Source organism: Syzygium oleosum, unplaced genomic scaffold (assembly GCF_021117445.2).
Source record: "Syzygium oleosum isolate NSW1041296 unplaced genomic scaffold, Sole_v2.1 Sole_v2.08, whole genome shotgun sequence".
NCBI lineage: Eukaryota > Viridiplantae > Streptophyta > Magnoliopsida > Myrtales > Myrtaceae > Syzygium > Syzygium oleosum.
In genome coordinates this window covers 4,347,241-4,367,251 of record NW_026607492.1, presented here as the reverse complement: position 1 = coordinate 4,367,251, position 20,011 = coordinate 4,347,241, and the positions used below count along the sequence as shown (strand labels likewise).

Genomic DNA, 20,011 nt, shown 5'->3' with positions numbered 1-20,011 from the left:
TAGATGTGATGATCTAGATTCAGTCCAGTACATATTACACACATCAAATAATTTTCTACAAAATCTCATTCAATGAACAAAATTCTAATTGATATTGTTGAAAGAATGAAGGTAGGATTTTTCTACTCAAGAGGGTCGACTTAAGGCAAGAAAGTCTGGCGTGAAGTATTGGTGAACCCTATAAATTTCTTTTGTATAATGCTTCCCGTTAACAAGTGGATTTAGAGCACTTGTAGTATATTACAAAAAGGATTTTTATTAAAAAGTGCCTCCAGTTTTCTGTTAAGCAACTAAATAAGTACAATTTACGATTTTCAATGCAATGCCTTTTCTTGTATTCTGTGCGAATCGGTGTTTTGAAAGTCGGAATACATATGAGATCATACTAAAAAATAGAATTGATTAATTTTTCAAAATATCGATTATAAATAGGACAAGTAGCCAATGCACTGAAAAATGTAGAGCTTCTTTTATATTGGTAGTTAACAGGTGGCCGTGGTCAAGTCGTTAATAGGATCTAAACGCAATTGAAAGCATTTTTAAGAGTGCTCCAAAGACACTTATTAAGTATTACTAAATTTTCTTTGAAAATGTAAAACTTTTTCACTTAGTTTTAGTGACTTTCTTATGGTGTGCACTTCAAATTTCAACATCTTAAGAAAAGTGTTATTTTCGGTTTAAATTCATTTAGTTAGTCCCTTGGAGACACTTGTTAGCGAGACTCGATTAATTATACTACGTCAATGTAACTAATGCAACAAAGGAAAGAAACTTTTCTTGCTTAATAATATGTCGTCTTATATGTTGTTCTCATTTACCATATCATAACATATATACTTGGCCAGTGGCCACAATCCATATATATATGAGCAGAGGTCTAAATATCCTCTTGCCAGCACTTTGAAGAGATTGAATATATGCTGTCGTGCTAGATCGTCAATTTTCATTTATAAATACAAATAAGAAACATGTGGTGAACACATATCATGTTGTGATCTAACTGGTAACCATACACCAAATATATCAAATTGATCAAGGCTTATAGCACGTGCATATATAGATCGGATTGTCTCGATAAATGCATGTAAGATATCACCGAGTACATCTTTTATCTAAATCGCCTTCTCAATCTCATGGCCATGCACGGTCGCACTGACGCGTGGGTATTATGCAGACCCTGTCGCTACAGCTCGCTTTCAGGTCCTCGGGACACCCCAGTGTTACGTGGGTGACTAGTGGCAATGAGCAGCATCCTACAACACCTGTTGATTCATCTTTCTTAATGCTGTGTTCGGAATTGATACACAAAATGGTGCGTGCCGCGAAGGGACATAGAAAAAGCCCAATGTGCTGGTCATTACGAGTGACTAAATAAGAGAAGGAAGACGCCGCGGAAAAGTAGACTGAATTCACCTTTTTGAACCTTTGGTTGAGCTGCTAGTTGAGCTGCGATGGAAGGTGCAAAGAGAGGAGCGACGTAAATGAAGAGAGCGCACGCCACAAGGAAACGCAAAACCTTCCTCATGCTGTGGGAGGTTTACTTCGTTAATTCTGTCCACTTTAACAGAGCCTAAGGCGAGACGATAATCTTTCAGGCGCCAGTAAATTTATATTAGCTTTCCCTGGCAAAAGGGTTTATTGGAGCTCAAAGCAAATTGACTCCGGTCCATCAGCGTCGTCATTTTCATCAACTACAAAAGCAAAATCAATGGACTCCAAAGTCCAAAGTCATTGCAAGCTGCTTGCACCGTTTGACACGAGAGCCCACCCGAATTGACGAGATGATATGAATTATACCGGCATCAAGATCGGTCGATAGTCTTCTTTTCCCCCATCAAAGAAAATCTTCACTTGCCCAATCAATGATAGAAAACAACTACACTTAAAATTATTTACCAAGTAATGCAGTGAAAGACAACCGGTACGCCTAGACAAAATTAATCCTATTGCATCAGTCTAGTTTATTTAAATACTCAATTAAAATTTATCGCGGTATGTTGAAGCAACTACGAGTGAACTTTCTTCGAATAAGATAAATCCATGAACCACCAAGGACAAGCTCCTATAACAGAGCCGGAGAGATTACTTCTAATGATCAATTGATCAGATATCTTCGGAGAGATTATTCATCCAAAAAGATCATTTTCCCCCAATGGAGTAAAAAACAAACGGTGATAAAATTAAAAAACCCGCGAATATGACGCTTATATTATCAAATAACTTGGAGAAAATGGAAATTTTTGTCATGATGCCAGAAAATTGCCACAACTAAACCTACGTGTAATGCTAGTTCACAGAGAAAGGAAGTGCACCCACCTTCACCATTGAGAAGTATGAGTCCGAACACCATTAGAACAGGGTGGACCTATGTAAAAGCAGCAGCACGAATCAGAAGGCGCAAAACAACAAACACCAAAGCTGCATGAGGCGCATTATCACCAATACTAAGAATCTAAAAGAGAATAAATGTGAAGCCACACTAAACATTAACAATTCTGTTCCTTTTCAGGGCAAGTCACGAGATATTGATCAGATTAACCACACGACCCTCGAAGCCGAGTCAAATCACGACACGGAATGTACCACCCCCAACAAAAGCCACCACTGCTTCAGACAAAAATCCATTCTCACTCGAAACAAAACAACCAACGCAACCCACATTCGCTAAACCAACGAAATGCCTCAAACAATCATCACACGACCAGAGAGAGAGAGAGGGAGAAATTACATTGAAGATAAGATCCTTCCTGTCGGAGACGAGCGCCAGGCCACCCCGGTAGCGCACCGCCCAGATGAGCACCAGAGCCGTGACGGTGACTCCGATCACTCTGATGATGGGGATGATGGAGAATCCAGCTACAGGGGCACCCATCGTTTCATCCAAAGCCGAAAAAGAAAAGAACCCACAAGAAAATGAAGAGGAAAGGCGAGATCTTTCGGACGAAAGTCGCGACCTTTGGCTCTCGCAGAGCGAAAGCGACAGCAGTAGCAGAGGGGACGCGAAGGCGGAAGGCGATCTGGATCTTGGGCCTTCTAATTGTGTTCAGAGAGAGAGACAGAGAGAGAGACAGAGAGAGAGAACATTGAATGATGGTGAATATGGAGAATCCGGCTATAGGCGAACCCATTATTTCATCCAAAAAGCAAAAATGAGAAAATCCCAAAGAAAATTGAAGAGAAAAAGCGAGATCTTTTGGACGAAAGTCGAGACCTTGGCTCGCAGAGCGAAAGCGACTGTAGGGGAAAATGAAAGTTGGAGGGGATCTGGATCTTGGGTTAAGACTGTGGGTTAAGACTCCATTATGCAAAACAACTTGGTTACCGCAAAGATTATTGAAATGGACGCTAAAGCCATCACCGAACTCATTAGTCATGAGCTTTTGCTGGATTCTGCTGGCCTTGCATCACTCAAAGGTATCAAAAGACCGTTGAGTTCTCACTTTGAGTTTAAACCGCAATATAACTTTTGGGATGGAAATCATCTTGCTGATCGCCCCACTAATCATGGAATTATTAAGCAATTGGATATTCAGTTTTATCTATAGCCTCCTCGACAGTTGTTTCATGTTATATTAGGTGACAAAATAGGGATAATAGATATTCGACATTGATATGTACTTAGACTTACTTTTTAATACAAAAGAAAAAACACGATTAGACAGATTCTAATAGTTTTGAGCTCATAACTTTTTAATGGGGATCTTCAAATTTGTAATTTGTACAATCCCAACTTTTAAAGTTGTAGAAATCGGGTGCCATTGCCGCCGATCTTATCAAATGAACTCAACGTGGAAGCCCGACTTTACTTAGTCAAACTGGGAAGCTACTAGACTTGGATTAAGATAAGTAAAAGGTACTTCAGTAGACTGTCGAGATAATTATGTTGGTAAAGGGTGGGAAAACTGCAATTTCATTCTCAATAAGCTTGAAACTATTGGGTTCGTCATGTACACCAAAGACCAATGCGCATTATTTGTGAACAAACTAACATTATCCGAGAATTTTCTCTATATTTTAGTTCACCGATTGTGCCAAATATTTTGATGGAGCTAAGATTATGGAAAAAAAAAACTATATTATTCTGCATTAAAATTATTATAATATAGCTTAAAAAATGATTAAATTATTTGATGTTCTATTATTTTGTGATACGCTCTTCAGCTATATTTGGTCGTTCTACCTTATTCATCAAGGACCACGTCTCTCTATCATTTGTACGAGGTAATGAGTTTGTGATGAAGTATCACAATCAATGAGCAGAACTCAAATTAGCCCAGTTTAAGAACCTTTATTTAAGGGCAGGAGAGTATATTACAATAGAAAATGAGCATACGTGACAAATACGCCTTTATAATATGGACCATCGGACTTGCTCGGGCGTTTGATGCAAGATCTGATTCCATTACGCATTGTCTCTAGATGTATCGAACTCATGGCCCCCATGGCAAGCTGCTCCGGCATGTCCTCACCTATTCCCAGCTGGCGAAGCTGGTTTTCCCTTTATCTTCGGAGCTGTTCTTCTTCCTCTTCCTTTTTTCTAATTATGCGCAAGACTTCTCCAAAAATTACTGCTACTACAATTTGCCACATTTTTCTTGAAGGAGAAGTTGTGAAACCCTTCCTTCTTGAGAATTGATTAAAATGAATGAGTTTAAAAGCTACCGAACCTTGCATATATACAGGTTTTAATTACACCAACATATTTATGGAGGTCAGTTCAATCTGTAATTTGATTCACATTCGCGTGATAACGAGGTTCTCTTTTTGTACTAAGAGGAACATATTCAAGTGCCTGAACGTGAACTATGGAAATTCCTTCATTTTCTCTTTCAGCAAGGAAAAGTGTAATAAAAAGCTCAAGCCCAGCAAATTGGCCTCAGCCCATTAATACACGCGCCAGTTTCCTTCAACAGCTTCCACGCAAGCGTCGAAGAAGCAAGACCAGAGGCGGACAAAACAAGGAACAAGGAAGGGAGCTCGTCCATGACGAAGAGAAAAGAGGAAAAGGGTAAAGAGAGAAAATTTTCGCGCGTACATGATTCAGACAACCCGACAAGCCGAATTAACTTTGAATTGCAATGCCTGGTAAGTATTCAAGCCTATTTTTCGTCTTATCGGAGTAATTTTTGAAGTTAGGTCATAATCCAAAGTTATGTCAATTTTGAACTACGAGGTACGATTAAGGAGTTATTGAGTGTAGGGTTTGACGAAAATCGATTCTGAAGTACAGTTTGATCGGAATGAATTTCTAAAGTTTCACATACGAGTTACGCGTAACGGATAATGTGTAACGGACATAGATGAATATTTACAATAAATGAGTTTCTTCATTAGCACTATAAACGAGTTTCTTCGTTAGCGTATACAAGTCGTATTATCGACGATTAAGCGTACATAGTTTAGTCGAGTCATTCATTAGAGTAGTGTATTACTCGATTTTTGAAATAGTTTTTTGTTTAATTGATAGGAATACGAGTGCGTCGGCTTGAGTAATCATCTCTTTTATGAATTTAAAAACTCATATCTTGAAAGTTTTAGAGATTTAATATAGAACGAGTTATGAAAATAGCATATTTCTTGCATAAATCGGATCGAACTTTTACAACCTTTTTAGTTGGTTGAAAAGGCATTGGAAAGCCTTATTCAAAATGGTTTGAAATGTTCATTTGTGAATGTTTTGATTAAATGCTTTGGGAAGGGAATTGTCAAAAGCTATATGTATTGATTTGTGAAATGTTTTATGAAACACATTCTATTTGATAAATGAAATTGTGAAAGGTTATATGATTCGACTAGTGAAATCAATTTATAAGGTGAATTATGGATTTGTTTTGTGGATTATTGGAGAATGATATCGGTGGATTATGCTCATGTTGCTATGATTAGAACCTATTGAGTGGGTAAGTATGCATACTCTTATCAAACGTTCTTCTGGCCTAAACCACCGGCTGATATAAGTGGAGACTTAGCCAGGGGGAAAAACTTGGTCGCCTCTGTCTCGGGCGTTAAGCGTGACCATAGTTAGATATTGAGTAATAGATCAGTCAATGAAATGGACCATTTATGTTGATTTGATTGAGAGTAATCAATAGAATAAACCATGGTTGGTTGATATTATTGATTGATCTTATACATAAAAGATTTTGTTGGAAAGATATAATTTGCTTATGATATTTTACGTATATTATATGCTGGATTTGGAATTAGTGAGTTATGATATCGGTTTATGAAGATACATAGTGAATGTTCGACCTTTTTAGAAGAGATATATTGCTCACTAGGCCGTGGTTGCTTTTTCCATTCATCTTACTTGCTTTTCAAGTTCTACAACAAGCTGCAAGTGAGATGAGAGTGTTATTGTTATTAGGAGGACATTTTGGATAGTGGGATTTTTGGGTATGAGTTATTTATGGCTGAAATAAACTTATGAGTTTGGTGGTTAGTTGAAGATGATTTTTATTTATTTATTTATGGAATATAGAAACTTTGATATTGTAACCGGATGACTCTTTTATCAAATATTCATAGATGTATATATTTTGATAACATGTCGAGTTATAATCATGTTTGAGGCTGCATCCTTTGGAAGAAGGACGGCTGTGTTATTGCCCCTATACTTTAGAGTTGGGGGTGTGACAAAAAGAGTTGGTATTTATTCTAGATTCATACCAAGAAGACTTAGGATGTTTAGCTAAATATTGCCTTATTTTGTGATGAAGGCAAAGAAGCTAGTCCAGTAAGTATTCAGTGAGTGGAGGGTACATACTAAATTGAAGATAGTTGGTGGGTCTCATGTGGAGCCTATGTGCGTCTCATTATATTGATAACTAGATTCAATTTAATAGATACAACACACTAATTAGTGGGTTATCCGCGCGGATCTTCCTTATGACCATGGTGTGAAGATCTTTCATCTTTATCCGGCATTTCCAATTGATGCAGCTTCTTTATGGGAACCAACTTGGCAAATTGAACCACAAATAGGAATCGATTCTCATCTAATCCGTGTAAGAAAGTTTCTAACTTGATCGAACATTAAGGTCATTAAAGTTGCTTAATTAGCATAACCTTAGGAAGCATCTTACCCCATGCGCGTTTTCATCAATAATTCAAGATGCTGTTTTTGCTTCTTTTTTTTGGGGGCGGTTCACTAGCTAGAGTTCGATGGTTGCCATTATAAAAGAAAAAAAAGTGATGACCATAGGGCGAGAATTTTGCTAGGATTATGATGTAGTTGTGGGTAATGCCATAAAATGCTGGCTTTATATCTTTTCCTATTTAATTTCGTTGCATGATTGAATATTCACATTGAAAATTATTTCCTCCTAAATTATCTCTTCCAATCTTTCTTCAAACTTTTCCTCAAAAGAGAAATGAATAGAGGACGGGGTTTTGACGGGAACCTTTTTATGGATACCTTCAAGATTAGATTAGCTTCTGTAATGAGGCTACTTGGGATCCACAACATGTTGGTTAGTTCGTTTGTAAAAAACAAACTAAGAGCTGCCTTGTGATGTGAGTGCGCACGTGGACAAGATTTGGCACTAACCAACAATCATTATTTTTTATTTACTAAAATTCAGATTTATAATTATGAAAAATTAACTATAGTGTCCTATTGAAACAGTGCAACTGTTCACAAAGGAGCAACAGTAGTTTTTTAATTTTTTAATTCCGAATTTTATTACTTCGGCTAGCAGTTATCTCAGTGTTCGTATTTGTTCAAACATAATTTTTTAATATTTGAAAGGTTATGTCTGTTCGAATATAATTTTTTGTTTTTAACTATTGTTCACTGAACTTGTCTAGTCAATAATAATCTTCTCCTTCCAATTTCATTTTCTTTCTAAAGATATACTGCCATAGTTTCCAATTGTTTCCTTTGAGAGATCCTAGAGAAATACCGGAATTGCTATCTGGTATTCTCATTCAAGACTTTGTTGTACCCATGGAGAATTTTGCCGGCAAACATTAGCAACATTGTGGGGCAAATAATTTCTTAGGGAGATTGTTATCACGCCTTAAAGTCTGACTTCATTGTTACTCCTGATTGCTTGATTTTTCCCAACAATTTTAAGGAATTATGTGCGCAACAGTGAAGTCAGAGTCAAACAAAGTCATGAATCAAGACAAGATGATCCCTCTTGTGTCAACCCCAGAAAAGAGGACTGCCTGCTTTTGCATTTAGTTGGTTGAGCGACAACAACACGTTCCGAGCCGGTGATGTAGCGATCATCAACATTGAAGTTATGGACAACGTTGCGAACAGAGACAACACCACCACTCTTGAAGCAAGCGGTTTCAGGCCCAGTCTCACCGTGAATGGCAAGACAAGTAATTGTTCCTACGTCTTGATAGTTTCGGACTTTGGGGTTGATCCCAGCAACTGTAGGATTGTCTTCACTCCCATCATGGATGGTTTGTTCAATGTGATCATCACTGAGAACAGTTTCAAAGTGATGGATTCATCTCTCCATTTCCAAGTTGCTTCAGTAGCAAATATTGAGACTTTCTTTAGATTATTTCATAGTACTAAGCGAAAAAGTAAAAGAAAGTGTGAAGCTCAACGTTCATTTATGTGTCTCCCTCTTGCAACATCTTGGCGACATCAGAGCGTTGAACCACGGCAGGTCACTTCACTCAGTCATCATAAAAGCTGGGTTGGATCGGGAAGTGTTCGTACATAACAATATGATAAGGTTTTACTCTCTCTATGGTGTCTGGCTATGCGTGACATGGCCAGGGAAGAGAGGCCTTTGTGCTATTTAATAAGATGAAGGAAGCAGGGTTGCAACCAGATGTGATCACCTTTGTTGGAGTCTTGAATGCATGTAGTCATGCTTGGATTGTGAAAGAAGGTTGGCTTGTTTTTAGTCTCTCAGAAATGAATATAATTAAGAGAAAACAGTAAGTCACTATGCCTGCATGATTGATCTCCTGGGTCGATCTGAACTTTCGGATGAGGTAGAGAATCTCATAAATGAAGTTCCATCAAATTTGAGATCTCTTCTGTGGAAGACATTTGAACACCTGCAGTAAACATGGGAATGTTGAAACAGCAAATAAAATTGCCCTGAGGCTAAGCAAGTTAGAGCCTAACAAACCTTTAAACTATTTCCCGTTGTCTATGTTGGTGTTTGTCTGTAAAACAAACAAAAAAGTCTATTTCCGTGTCCCACATAGGAAAGAAAGGAAAGTTTTGGTTTATTTATAAGTAAATGTATTATCCTTTATTGTAAATGGAAAAAAATGGGTGAATGTGCTAGATCTCACAATACTCGCGTGCAAGTGCGCAATTTTAACGCGCACCGCGAACCAAAATAAGCCTTAATCAGCAATACATTTTTATTTTATTTATTTATTTTCTTTTCTAATGACTGTTAAGACAAAACTGTCTATGTTAGGACACGAAAAGGTATGTTCCAAAATTGATAGTTTTTATGCTCGAATAGTTGTGTCCGATTGCAACTTTTCGGACATGAACGGTTGTATTCGAATGGCGGTTTTCAGACACGGAGGGTTATGTCCGAGTTGCAACTTTTTGGACATGAATGGGTGTGTCCGTATTGACAGTTAGACACTAAGAGATGTGTTCTATTTGCTTATATATATTGGACAATTCTGTTCAATTGATAGAAGAATAGAACTCCCTTCATTTTCGTCTGCCTTGAGAAAAACGAGACGGCCATTTTTTCAATTGTTTCACAGAGATTTTTAGGAGATTTATTGGAATTGTTATCCAGTATTCTCATCGTGACTTTGTTGTATCCTGAAGGGCATTTGCTAGTAACCTATAGCAACTTCGTGTGGCAAATTGATCCTAAAAGAGAGTAATTACATTCCTCAAAGTCCGACTACATTCCGATTCCATTTTCCTACAAACACATTTTTCCCAACAGTCTAACATCTATGCATCACACCGTGGGAGGATGTTGCAGAATTTAGGGGACGACTGAAAGAAGTTAATCCTCGTAGGCAGCCTGGAAGCAGTTGCTTCCAAGTGGCATGGTGATCACTATTAATCTGTTGATCCTCAGTTCTCTTTGAGAAATACTTTGTAATGTTATGCAGATGATTGCACTTGAGAGGTGCATTTGCTAATTCAATGTGATGGAAATTATGTCAATGAAAATGCTGTTGAGGGATGGTGCACTCCTGACTGCACTTGAGAGCTATAGTACAAGTGGCAGTTTTTTCATGCCACATGCTGGTTTTACATTCAGCAAATTGCAAAATATTAATCATGAGGTGTTCTGGTTATCAGTCAATCCCAGGGGTGTCAGCCAAAGGTAGCCACTTAAAGGTGCTCAACTCAGTTGTTCCTGTTGCATGTGTAACAAATGGTACAGACAGTGGGGTCCTGAGAAGGATGATATGAGAGCTTTCAGAAATTTAATATCACGAGGAAATGAGGTGAGCCACAAATTCGTTTCACTATTATTCATGATTAGATAGAAAATCCATTTGGCTTATTTATTCATATCAGCCGTTTGGTCATATGGAGGGCCATGGTGATGATGTCTGGCTGATCTTGTGCCTAAGACTGCCCAGCTTATGCAGCAGGTGGTCATATGGCTATATTTGATGTTAGCCTTACTCATATGAGACTCTTCATTCTGTAATAGATAGGTTGTGTTTTATGATTTAAACTGGGAAGTTTTGAATGAGAAATTCGAACAATTACTTGGGATGAGCAGAGTGGAAGATGATGACGATGATTGCAGGTACTTATGGTGGCTTACTATATCTGGATGTCTCCTGGTGCAGCAAACTATAGCTGTGCTGAGCTTCCAAGACATGTATGCCTGACTTTCATCAATAGGACATCTGATTCTATTATGTTAACCATTTTCAAAATGTCTTTTTTGCACAATTGATTCAAGGACACTAAGGCCTTGGAACAGCAGGAATGGATGTGCAAGTTGCTTTTCTTCTTTTCATGGTATTTTACTATGCTTATATGTTGATGATATGCTTATTTTTGGAACCAATATGATTGGAGTCATTGAGACTAAGAAGTATCGAACTTCCATTTTTAAAATGAAAGATTTAGGTGAAGTGGAGACTATCTTGGGTATTAAAGTTAAAAAACATAGTGGGGGTTATTCTTTGAGCCAAATTGATTACATTGAAAAAAATGTTGAATAAATTTAAACATTTTGGTTTTAAAGATATGAGTACTCCATTAGTATTAAATTAAATTATAATACTAGTAGAGCAGTAGCACAACTTGAATATGCAAATGTTATAGGGTCTTTAATGTATGCAATGCATTGTACTAGACCTGATATTGCCTTTTTCGTGTGTAAGTTGAGTAAATATACCACTAAACCAAGTATAGAACATTTGAAAGCTATTACCAAAATTTTTGGTTATCTTAAGAGAACTAAAAATTTGAGATTGTACCACCCGCCTGGGTGGCGCTGCTGGAGCGCGCACTCTTCCTCTCGCAAAAAGTTGAGTGTTCAAATCCCGGGCCCCGCAGGGTGACTTAACCGGTGGCACGTGTGTGGTGGCTAGCACGTGTCGCCCCCAGGGTTTACTCCCCGGCTATCGACCGTGCGGGGGTTCCCTGGGTTATCAAAAAAAAAAAATTTGAGATTGTTCTATAATAATTATCTGGCCGTATTAGAAGGATACACCGATGCTAGTTGAATAACAACTGTGAGTGATAAACATTCCACTTCTAGATGGATTTTCACATTAGGTGGATGTGCTATATCTTGGGCGAGCAAGAAACATGCATTACATCACACTCAACGATGGAATATGAATTTATTGATTCAGCTGCAATTGGGAAAGAGGCTAAGTGGATTAAAAATTTGATGTTGGACATTAAATTATGGCCTAGTCTCGTGTCTCCTATTTCTATCTATTGTGATAGGTAGGCTACTTTGGCACAAGCTTATTGTAGCACTTATAATGGTAAGACTATACATATCAGCCTAATATATGAGTACGTAAGACAATTGATTTAAGATTATACCATATCAATTATTTACGTGAGATCAAGCAAGAATCCATATGATCCCTTTACAAATGCTTTACCATGAGACATGGTAAGAATGATCTCAAAAGAAATAGGGCTGAAACCTTTGACTAAAATCACCAGTGCCTTCACAAGAGATTACAGGCTTTTCACCACAAAATAGAGTAAAGCAGAGAGAGGACACAGCCAAAATACAAAATGAAAGGCTGAGAGAAAGAAATCATAAAAAGAGGAAAAGTTGTGAGTCTCCCCTTCGTCTTCTTCCTCGATTCATCTAGACACTACACGCACTCCTTCTCGCTTCGATGCTCCGCCTGCATCAGCAACGCCCGCATCAGCAACGCCCCGGGCCGGAACCTCCTGCTTCCGAGCTACCATCGATGGCCGTGACTCACCTTTGCTGCTGCCTTTCATCATAGCAGCAATTTGAGCAATCCCAGCGGAGTGACCAGCACGCCTCAGCAGAGTGACCAGCGAGGAGACTCAGCTGGGAGAGCTTGACTGGCGGAACTACGGGAGCAAGGATCACGCCGAGCAGGCAACGATGGCAAGAGAGCCTGGTTGTTGGATCTGGAACACGAGGAAGAAGACCCTCTCTCTGTCCTTTCTGGTCTGGGCGGTCCCGTTCCCCCAGAATCGGAAACCGGACCGAAAATCACCGGTTCCAATTTTATGAAACCAGAAACCTGACCGGCGTCCTCGGGAACCGCCCAGAACAGGCCGGTTTGGTTCAGTCCAGGTGATTTCCGGTTCCGTTGGTCTGTCTTGCTCACCCCTACTCTTCAGTTATATTTGGTCGTTTTACCTTATCTGTCAAGGGCCACACCTCTCATCATTTGTACAAGGTAATGAGTTTTTGATGAAGTCATGGGCCATGAAGTATCACCATCATCGAGTATAACTCAAATTAACCCGATTTGAGAACATTTATTTAATGGGAGCATGAGAGTATATTACAATAGAAACTGAGCATAATATGCCCTTATAATTTGGACCATCGGACTTGATGAGGCTTTTGATGCAAGATCTTATTCCATCATGCATAAAGATGTATCGAACTCATGGCCCCCATGGCAAGCTGCTCCAGCATGTCCTCACCCATTCCCAGGTTGCGAATCTGGTTTATCTTCACCTTGTTTTTGCCTTTTCTTTTCAATAAGACCGCGCACGATTGCTTGCACAACCTGACCGACTACAAATAATATAATTCGCTGCCACATTTTTCTTGAAGGAGAAGTTGTGAAACCCTTCCTTTTGAGACTTGATTAAATTGTATGAGAACCTTGCGCGTATATATATATTACACTAACATGTTATATGGAGGCCAGTTCAATCTTTGATTTGATTCACATTCGTGTGATAACGAGGTTCTCTTTTTGTACTGGAAGGAACATATTCAAATGCCTTATCAATAACATCAATGCAAATTCCTTCATCTTCTCTTTCACCATGGAAAAGAGTAAGTACCTTTTCCATGTTCATACCATAGAATTAGGATGTTTAGCTAAATATTACCTTATTTAGTGATGAAGTCTAAGAAGCCAGTCCAGTAACTATTCGAGTGTGGTGTACATACTAAATTGAATTTAGATAGTTGGTGGGTCTCATGTGGAGCCCACGCGAGTCTCATTATATTTGATGACTTGATTCAATTTAATACATATAACACTCATCGATTTTTTTTCCACCAAATCACGTTGGATGAACAAAAAACTAATTGATATTGTCAAAAGAATGAGGGTAGAATCTACTGCCCAAAAGGCTCAACTTAAGGCAAGAAGTACGGCGTGTGAACACGACAAATTTCTTCCATGCAGCGGTTCGCGTTGACGAGTGGGTTTTAAAGCACTTGTAGTATAAAAAAAAAGGATTTTTATTAAAAAAGCATCGCCTAGGCTTTTGTTAAGCAACTAAATATATAAAATCTACGATTTTCAATGCACAACTTATCTCGTATCGTGTGTAATCGGTGTCTTAATATTTTAAATACTTACAAGACCCTAACAGTAAAAATCGAGTTGATCAATTTTCAAAGAATTAATTACACATAACATGAGAATAGCCAATACATGGAAAATATACCTTCTTTTAGTTATTTAACAAGTGTCCATGGTTCAGTCATTAATAAATCTTCATATAATTAAAACAAATTCTTAAGGATGTTCCAAAGGCAATTTATTGACTTTCTTATCATGTGTACTCCAATATATTCAAAAAGTGTAATTTTTACTTTTCATTAATTTAGTTAGTCCCATAAAGACATTTGTGGCATAACTCAATTAATTGTACTCCGTTTAATGACTATTTAACATGACAAAGGAAAGGAAATTTTGAACTTAATAGTACGTAGAATCCAATCTGTATAGTTTGCTTAGATATACATACTTCAAATGCCTTATCAATAAAGCCTTGAAGTTTGCACTTTGCAGTTTTCAGTCTTGAATTGGTTCTAGGCATGTTTGGTTGGGTTCAAAATTCTCATTTTCGGACACAAATGTTGCAAACGTGGTATCAATGGGAAATACGGCGAAAAACTTAATGTCATTAATAATGCATTTTCTTTTCTTCAAGAATTATCTTTGATCAAAACGAGCATTTTATCGTGGCAGGACAATGATTGCAGTCATCTAAGGGATATCTAAGACTGAAATGTACTATTGCCTTTACTCGACATCCAATTCCCTCTTCCCCGGCCTCTCTCTCTCTCTCTCTCTCTCTCTCTCTCTCTCTCTCTCTCTCTCTCTCTCTCTCTAACATTGATTCAAATTTTTCGTTTTTCTAAAATAATCTCTTTGATTATGTAACTAATATATTTTTCATTTAACCATTAGACAGATTTGCCCTTCAAATAAGGAGCAAATTAGCCATGTGACAAACACTTGGTCGGAATTATGGCTAAATTTTTGCCGGTTGTTGGTGCTACAGGTGAGATGGCGAACGTATTTCAAGAAATTGGAAGGGACATTGCGAAAGTTGAAACTAGCAAGCGCTGTTTATAATGTCTGTCTAATGTTGCTATTCACTCCATAAGCATAATATTGTTTGCTTTTGGCAAAATGACACAAACAGTCACTGAACTTTGGCCCAATGTACAATTTGATCCACGAACTTTAACCCAATATGCAATGTGGTCCTTAAACTTTTCATTTGTTCAATATCATCCTTTCACCTTTGGTACATGTTCAATTTAGTTCCTGAACTATATGAAAATGTTCAATGCAGTCCTTTCTATTAATTCAAGTTCAGGGACTACATTGAAGATTTTCATATATTTTAGAGACTAAATTGAATATGTACCAAAAATTCATGGATGACATTGAACAAAATAAAAATTCAAGGTCCACATTAAACATTAGCCTAATGTTCAAGACTACATTTAACAAATTAAAAGTTTATGGACTAAATTGCACATTGAGTCAAAGTTCAGGAATCGTTTGTGTCATTATCCCTTTGCTTTTTACAAGCCATTGAGTTACTCTGAATGGACATATTATATTGTGTAATTTTGTAAGCACTATCTCCGTAATTGAGAGTGTATATATAGAGAGATGATATTTTAAGGAGAAGTTGTGAAACCCTTCCTTTTGAGACTTGATTAAAACGTACGAGTTTCAAAGCTACGGAACCTTGCATACATACATATATTTATTTATAAATATATATATAGGTTTTAATTACACTAACATGTTGTATGGAGGCCAATTCAATCTTTAATTTGATTCGCATTCGCGTGGTAATCAGGTTCTCTTTTTGTACTAGAAGGAACATATTCAATGTAAGAAGAATTAGGATGTTTAGCTAAATATTGCCTTATTTGGTGATGAAGGCTAAGAAGCCAGTCCAGTAGGTATTCAGTGAGCGTAGTATACATACTAAATTGAATTTAGATAGTTGGTGGGTCTCATATGGGGCACACATGAGTCTCATTATATTTGATAAACAGATTCAATTTAAAACAAGTAACACACTCATCAATTTTTTCAACCAAATCACATTTAATAAACAAAAAACTAATTGATATTGTTAAAATATTGAAGGTAGAATCTACTAGCCAAAGGCTCAACTTAAGGCAAGAAGTTTGACGTGTGAACACGATCAATTTCTCCCATGTCATGGTTCACGTTTTTTTTTTTTGTTTGATCCTATCCTATCCTATAACTATGTTAAAAGTCATTGTGTGTGCTATGTACTGTACACAAGTTGCGAAACCCTGCTCCCTCACTCATGCGTCCCCACTCCAGGCCTCTCGAGAAGGTAGGGAATCGAACTCCCTACCTCTCCCATCCCAAGTAGAAAGATGGCTACTGGGGCAACCCCCGGTGGTTATGTAATAGTTCATGTTAATGAGTGGTTTTTAGAGCACTTTTAGTATATAGCCTAAATGAAGTAGTGCGAAGGCGAGGCAAATCACCGATCTATCTTCTATTCTTTAGATTGGCCTTCTCGGCCTCACAAGACTATAGCCTAGGCGTGTTCGGAAATGAAGAGAATGCGTACTACCACATGGTCTTCCTCATATTGAAAGTGATTTAATTACTTCACACACTTTTCTTCTACAATCTGTTTGTTTGTAATGTTGGCAGCAGGACTAATTTAGCTAGGTGCTTAATTTAACGGCGCTATTTTCTTCATAAGAATAGTATTGTTCGCTTTCACAAGCCACTGGAATACTATGATTGGACGTAGAATGCTGTGAAATTTTGTGAGTTCACTAAGCACTTTTGCCGTCATTGAGGGTGTATATATAGAGATAATGAAGTGATCTTAGTCAATTGACGAAAGAAATGTTTTAATTCATTAGTCGTCCATTAGGAGCTTTTTATGTAACTTGAAGAAATTTTCATTTTTAAGGTGTATATATAGAGATAATAATTAGTGGGTTCTCCACAGGCATCTTCCTTATGACTCATGGTGTGAACATCTTTTATCTTTTATCTGGTATTTCCAATTGATGCAGCTTCTTATGGGAACCAACTCGGCATCGAACCTCAAATAGGAATCGAATCTCATCTAATCCGTGTAAGAATGTTCCTAACTTGATTGAACATTAAGGTCATTAAAGTTGCTTAATTAGCATAACCCTAAGCATCGTACGCCATGCGCGTTTTCATCAATAATTCAAGATGCCTTTTTTTTTGGGTGGGGGGGGGGTGTGGGGCGCGAGGTTGAACTCTAGCTAGTGATTCACTAGCTAGAGTTCAATGGTTTTCATTAAAAAAGAAAAAGAAGGGATGATTGTAGGGCGTGAATTTTGTAATTTCTGATTTTATTCAGGAACTAGTATCTTCTAGGATGATGATGTAGTTGTCGATGGCGCCATAAATGCTAGCTTTATAGTTTTTCCTATTTAATTTCGTTACATGATTGAATATTCACATTGAAAAATGATTTCCTCCTAAATTCTCTCTTCTGGTCTTTCTTGAAACTTTTCCTCAAAAGAGCAATGAATAGAGGGGATTTTGACGGAAAACTTTTTATGGGTACCTTCAAGATTAGATTAGCTTCTGTAATGGGGCTACTTGTGATCCCACAACAAGTCTTCGAGAGCACTCCGAAGAAGAATTGAGATATCTGAAAATATGATAGAGGCAAAATTAATATCGGTGGAAAGCTCTTTGCGAAATACATCCAGCTATGTCCTACCCTTGCTTCTAAATGTACTTCATTGAGAGCAAATGAGCGGGTCAAAGTTTATTGCCTTGGGCCGACTTTCCGCCACTTTGACCACCCATATCTTGTTTCGTCAAATGTCTAATCTAATCGTTTCTTACATCCACGGAAGCCTTGAAGTTTGCACTTTGCAGTTTTCAGTCTTGAATTGGTTCTAGGCATGTTTGGTTGGGTTCAAAACTCTCATTTTCGGACACAAATGTTGCAAACGCGGTATCAATGGGAAATCTGGCGAAAAACTTAATGTCAGTAATAATGCATTTGCTTCTCTTCTAAAGTCATCATGATCAAAACGGGCATTTTATCGTGGCCGGACAATGATTGCAGTCCTCTAAGATATCTATGACTGAAGTGCACAATTGCCTTTACTCGACATCCAATTCCCTCTTTGCCCTTCTCTCTCTCTCTCTCTCTCTCTCTCTCTCTCTCTCTCTCTCTCTCTCTCTCTCTAACATTGATACAAGTTTTCTGTTTTTCTAAAACAATCTCTTTGATTATGTAACTAATATATTTTTCGTTCAATATTTAGATAGATCTGCCCTTCAAATAAGGAGCAAATTAGTCATGTGACAAACACTTTGCCGGAATTATGTCTAAAGTTTTGCCGGTAGTTGGAGCTTATAGGTGAGATGGCAAACGGATTTCAGGAAATTGGAAGGGACATTGCGAAAGTTGAAACTGGCAAGCGCTATTTATAATGTCTATATTATGGCGTTATCTCTCCATAATAATAATATTGTTTGCTTTTCACAAGCCATTGGGTTACTCTGCATGGACTTATTATATTGTGTAATTTTCTAAGCACTATCTCTGTAATTGAGGGTGTATATATATAGAGAGAGATAATATTTTAAGTGATCCTAGTCAATGACTAACATTTAGCGGCGATCTTCAAATTTGTAATTTGTTTTACAATCCAGACTTTTAAACTTGTAGAAATCTTGTGCCATTGTCGCCAATTCTAATAAATGAACTCGACGTGGAAGCCCATAATTGCCATTGTGGCTTCATCTTTCGTTGACTTTACTTGGTCAAAAGGGGGAGCAGCTAGATTTGGATTACGATAAGTAATCCTTTCTCATGTCGAAATAATAGAGAATACTTTCATTATTGAAAAAAAGGCAATTTAGTAGACTCTCGAGATAATTATGTTGGTAAAGGGTGAGAAGACTACAATCTCCTTCTCAATAAGCTTGAAACTATTGGGTTTGTCATGTACACCCGGGACTAATGCGCATTACTTGTGAACAAACTAACATCATCTGAGAATTTTTACTATGGCTTTGCTTATATTTGAGTTCACCAATTGGGCCAAATATTTTTACGGAGCTAAGCTTATGGCAAAAATAAAAAAATAAAATAAAACTATATTATTCTGCATTGAATTATTATAATATACCTTAAAAAATGATTGAATTATTTGATGTTCTACTATTCTGTGATACCTTCTTCAGCTATATTTGGTCGTTTTACCTTATTCGTCATCGGCCACATCTCTAATAATTTGTACGGGGCAATGGGTTTATGATGAAGTATCACAATTAATGAGCAGAACTCAAATTAACCCGGTTTGAGAACATTTATTAATGGGAGCATGAGAGTATATTACAATAGAAAATGAGCTTACACGACAAATATCCCCTTATAATTTGGACCATAGGCGTTTGATGCACGATCTTATTCCAATATGCACATAGATGTATCGAACTCATTGCCCCCAAGGCAAGCTGCTCCAGCATGTCCTCACCCATTCCCAGCTGGAGAGTCTCTTTTATCGTCATTCTTCGGAGCTTGTTTGTTCTGTTGCTCCTCGATTTTCTTCACAACATATTTGTCCAGGTTATTATGCAAAATCAACCCGATTACACTTGCTATTAATCCCCACATTTTCTTGAAGGGGAAGTTTTGAAACCCTTCCTTTTGAGACTTGATTAAAATGTATGAGTTTCAAAGCTACTGAACCTTGCATATGTAGAGGTTTTAGTTGTTGAGGAAAACTCCTATTGATTTTAAAGTTGACAAAACCTTCTATGTTATTGTAAATCTGATACTTATTCTGAACAAATTTATTCCAGGTCTGTATATTCTGGAAGCTCAGAAGAAAGTTATTCAGACTTTACAAACTGTCAAGTATGTTTTTGAAGACCCACATAATCTAGGTTCTGAGATTCAGACGCAGAAGTTATTCAGATGCAAATGCAGAAGCAGAAGTTATTCAGCTGCAGATGCAGACGAAGAAATTAATCAGACGCAGAAATTCTTCAGACGCAGACGCAGAAGTTCTTCAGATGCAGACGCGGAATTTCTTCAGACGCAGAATTCAGAACGTAACACAACAGCTAGTGATCTGGC

At 37.6% G+C, this 20,011-nt stretch overlaps 1 protein-coding gene across 1 annotated transcript; it reads right to left on the bottom strand.

Moving 5' to 3' along the window:
- Positions 1 to 2,196: 2,196 nt before the first annotated feature.
- LOC130138854 (transmembrane ascorbate ferrireductase 2-like) lies at positions 2,197 to 3,021 on the bottom strand. The gene is made up of 2 exons (XM_056314185.1): positions 2,729 to 3,021; positions 2,197 to 2,365 (listed from the first exon to the last, which is right to left on the bottom strand). The coding sequence occupies exons 1-2, from the start codon at positions 2,870 to 2,872 to the stop codon at positions 2,213 to 2,215; spliced, it is 297 nt and encodes a 98-aa protein (XP_056170160.1). The 5' UTR covers positions 2,873 to 3,021; the 3' UTR covers positions 2,197 to 2,212.
- Between the last annotated feature and the right edge of the window lie 16,990 nt (positions 3,022 to 20,011).